We start from the raw sequence: 4,571 nt of genomic DNA, 5'->3' as shown, positions 1-4,571 counted from the left end.
GGGGGGGTGGTGGTGGGAGGTTGAGGTACCAGGTGGTGGGTATTATAGAGGGCACAGATTGCATGGAGCACTGGGTGTGGTGCAAAAATAATGAATACTGTTATGCTGAAAATGAATAAAAAATAAATTTAAAAAAAAAAAAAAGAAGGTAAGCGATGCTGGCTCCAATCTGATTTTTTTGGTGACTCATTGGGGATCTTCATCATCTGCCTTGATGAGTTTGAAGAAAAGGAAATGGAGTTTGCAGTGTACCCATATTTGAGGGGTTTTCTGAGAAGACTCAGGCACAGATATGCACTCCAGGGGAACACCAGTTTCCTTCATCCCAGGAAGGAATAAGAAATAAACCATTCATCAAGAGGGCAGCACAGACCCCTGCCTGTCTTGACCTTCTTAGTTCTCTTTTTTGTGACATTTATACTTAGACATTTGATACTTTTTTTTTTTCACACACTTAGCATATGCAACTTTAATCAACCAAAAGAAAAAGTCCCAAATGTACAAGTGGAAAAAATCAAATTGTTGACACAGGCTTAACTAATATCAGCTACTTTTATGTACAGCTGTATAAGTTCAAAAAAGCTATCCTATATGTATATACAAAAGTTGTTTATACACAAGTCTGTACATAGGGTCTATACATTTATTTCCTCAGAACCCTTAGGTGCCACCTCTTGGTGAAGACACCAACACTTCATTCACATATCTTACAAAAAAAGACTACTTCCAGGATTGACAACAATGTGCATCCTGTATTCAGACCATGTAGGCTCCATTCGATTGGTTAAGATCCTTCCCTCAATGCAGACCACACCAGGTGCCTGGGCTTCCCTAAATAGCTTCACAGAGTGCTCCAAAGTAAAACTCCATAAACCAACCCGCAATGTGGAAGCAGAGTCCTAATCAAGGTGCCATCAAGGTGCCACCATAGGTCCAGGCACAGATGAGTCTGCCTGCCCTGTTCATTGACGATACTCCAATTCATCTACACTGATGACTTTGGCAGGCATGGAGGGCAGGGGCTGCTGTATCACATCTGAGCCAAACCATTTGGCGAGGCCCACGGGGGAACTGCTCCTCTGGCTGGGGCGATGCTCTAGCTGGGAGTGCACGTGGGGCAGGCCTGACCTGGTGGGCACATTCTGAGGGGTCGTCTGAATGCTGACCGCTGCTGCCTGGGAACCAGAGCCTGGAGGATGAAGAACTGAGCGCTGTAGCTGCTGCTGCATCATTGCCAGATGCAGAGGTGTCCCAGGGCGAGGGTTCAGGAGAGGGTGACTAGCTGCAGGTAAAGGGTAAAAGGGCTGACCCAAGATTGGGCCAGATAATCCCTGTAAATGAGTCAGGTCCATCCCAGGAGGAAGTACACCAGCTTGGAGCAAACTTGGAAGATGCTGTGGGTGTACTCCCTGGGCCAGCATCCTTTGGACCAACCCTGGGTGAAGCTGGTGAGCAGGCCGCACGATCGGGACATGGGGGACAAGGGGAACTTGGTGGACAGGGCGGAGAAAAGGTGTTCCTGGAACTGGGGATGCCAAGGTAGGTGTTTTTCTCCCAGTTGCTTTAGGTCGATAATCTTGCTCTTTGGTGTAACGGTTAGTCTGAGACAGTGGGGTAGAACATGAAGACCGCTGCAACGTTGAAAGTTTGGGATTTGTAGTGGGAGAAGAATCCCGATCAGCACTGGACACACTGTTCGATGACAGCAAGTTCTCTTCACTGGCCTTCTGAGTGTCGTCTTTACTGTCACCAAGAGCTGCTTTTCCAGATGCTGGCTCCTCCTTGCTTTTCTCTTTGCTCTCATACATTTTACGAATGACTGAGGTAGGGGTGAAGGAAGGAGAAAGCATGCTTGTGATGGAGGCAGCAGGGGCAGGGGAAGAGGAATTTCCTCGGTGCACGGGTGCTGGTGACTTGGTCACTCGCTGTTGCCTGTTTCTGAATCCATCTCTGGTTCTGTCCACCTGTGGTTTGCCAAAACCAGGCTGGTAGAAGTTGGCTGCCTGCACTGCAAGGTCATGTGGCAGGGCCAGCCCCTCCAAAGCTGCCTGTTGCAATTCTAGCTGGCTCATCTGCTGGGCCATGACGGGGCTCATGGGCTTGCGCATGCCTTGGAATGGATCTCCGAGTAGCTGCTGTGGTCCTGGTGTGAAACCAATTGGTGATGGTATTCTAGGACGAAGGTAGTCTGCCGAGGCTGCTCGTGTCTGAAACACCTGTGACAAGGGAGGAGAGGGTGCTCTTTGCCCCAGTAAAGATGTTGTAGGCTCCAAACTCCCCATAAGGCCACTCAGAAGATTGGAAGAAGCAGGTCTCTGAACTGGCGGACCCAGAAGTTCCTGCAGGATGTTCTTAGGGACAGGCTGGCCTGGAATCTCAGCAGGGGACATCAAATGGCTTTCAAGGTTTCGGCTGACTTTGGGCTGAGAAGGCAAAGTCCCACTTGCCTTCATGGTGCTCACTAGTTTGTTGAATGCAGTCATATCTCCATCTTTCTTGAGCTGTCGATTACTGGTTACAGCATTCAGGGTCTCCTCTAAGTGTTCTGCCATGAAGGGAGTCGAATTCTTCACTGGCTGCTCAACCTTCAAGCCTTTGAGCACTGCTTCTACCTCTTCCACTGACAGCACAACTCCTGAATGAGAGCTCTCCTTAAGTTTTTCTTTATTTGCAGAAAGACTGGAAAGAAGAGGTTTTAAATCCACTTTGGCTTTCTGTAGCATTTCTAAAATATCCACTTTATTTTCAGCAAGGTCTTCCAGTGGGATAGGAGCAAAATAATTCCCCGAGTTCTGCCCAGGAGAGAGGATGGCTTGTTCCAGACCTGCTAGTCTCTCCAGTTCTTCATGTGGTGTTGACCCAAGACTGCTGGATCGGCTTCCTGACCAGCTTGGGTTAGAGAACCACCTACTGAACCGACTGGCGGAGACTGACCCTTCTCCCAAAACATCTTCTATCATCGAAGCCAAGCCTGGCACCTTATCAAGGTTAAAGAACTCATTAAAGTCAAATTCTCCTGGGGACTGCTCAGGCAAGACGGCGTCCCTTGGCACTTCCTGATCAGCAGCAGGCTCCTGTGCGAGGATGACCTCCACCTCATCCTCTTCGGCCACTCCTCCATTGCATTCGACTATGCCTTCCTTCATGGAGGCTGTCCCTCGCCTTGTTCTTTTTCTCCCCTTGTGATCTTATTCTAGTATCTTATCATCAAAGCCAGTCAGCTCAATGGTCTCAGACTGACTTGTGGGTCCAGCTGAGAACCATTCTGGTTCTTCTTCTGTGTAGGAATCATTTCTTCTTCGCTCACCAAAGACACGCTTACTATCCCCAAACTCCCTCCTAAATCGCTTGTCCTTATAGTCCCTCTCTCGATCTCGGTCTCTCAAGTCCCGCAGGTCCTTATCACTAAGGCGGTGATCCTTCTCAAAGGTCCGAGCAGAGATTATCCTCCCACTGCTAATCCTCCGTCCGCCAAGCAGGCGAAGCCCATCACTGTCTTTTTCCAGTGGGCTTCCTGAGTGCCGGGAACTAACAGCAGCTGTCACATGGCAGCCCCCTCCAAAGCTTCGTCTCTGTGGGCTGAGAACAACATCTAAGTCGTCTTCTTTCACACGCTCCCGTGGATCTACTATCCTGCGCACAAGGGAAGGCCGGTCTGGATCCAACTCTTTCTTCAGACTTTCCACTGGTGAGTTCCGCCCTGAAGCTGGGTAGAGAGAGGCATGCCACTTTTCCGGGTCCCAGACACCATCACTGTCATATTTTTCAGAGAGGCATGATGGCCTTTGTTTGGAATGAGGGCGTTCTTTTATATCCAAGAGTTCCTCTTTTGTATAGCGATGAGGGGATTTGGAGGCTGGTTGCTTCTTCAGGTCAAGGAAAGCATCTCCATTTTCTGTTTCACCCAAACTTCTCCTATCCATGGCTCCTTGGTCTACAATTCTTTGCACTCGGTGCCTCCGCCGCTCGGCGGCCCTTCGCCCCGGCCGCCGGTCCCCTCCCTGCCGCCGGTGCCGGTCCGAGGGCTGCTCCGCGCGGCCTTCGCTCTCGCCCCCCCACCCGTTCGGACTGTCTCTCTTCAGCCGCCGTAACCACGGCCCAGCCCTCAGCCCCTCCTCTGCAAAATTTACTAAACTTGCTTATTAATTCTTACCATTGAACTGCAGGTTTTTTGGATTTTCTAAATGTACAATTTTAATGCCTAAAAATGATGAGTGTTTTAGTTCATTCCCGACAACTTGTAAAACTTTCATTATTTTATCCTCTCTTATTGCGCAGGAAATGTGCTCCAAAATACAGCTAGCTTCCTGCCAAAAAATAATCATAAGCATATTTCATAGTGCATGCAATGTTAACTATAGTTTTTAATGGATCTTTCATGATACAAAGAACTTTCTGTTAGCTAAGGGTATTTGTTGTTTCTTTTAATTAAAAAATCGGTGTTAAGAAATTATATCATTTGCTTTCTATGCATCACTAGAGATTATATTATTCCCTTAAATCTGTTATTTTGGCAGATCATATTGATTGATTTTATAACATTAAAATAATCTTACATTCATCAGATAAAT

General features: G+C 48.0%; 1 protein-coding gene across 1 annotated transcript; it reads right to left on the bottom strand.

Moving 5' to 3' along the window:
- Positions 1-499: 499 nt before the first annotated feature.
- On the bottom strand, positions 500-4,103 carry LOC131829176 (eukaryotic translation initiation factor 4E transporter-like). The gene is given in 1 exon segment (XM_059170659.1): positions 500-4,103. A coding segment is annotated over 1 exon segment (2,961 nt). The 5' UTR covers positions 3,924-4,103; the 3' UTR covers positions 500-962.
- Between the last annotated feature and the right edge of the window lie 468 nt (positions 4,104-4,571).

The sequence above is a fragment of the Mustela lutreola genome, chromosome 4 (assembly GCF_030435805.1).
Source record: "Mustela lutreola isolate mMusLut2 chromosome 4, mMusLut2.pri, whole genome shotgun sequence".
NCBI lineage: Eukaryota > Metazoa > Chordata > Mammalia > Carnivora > Mustelidae > Mustela > Mustela lutreola.
The sequence above is the reverse complement of the archived record's forward strand: the minus strand, read 5'-3'. Positions and strand labels throughout refer to the sequence as shown.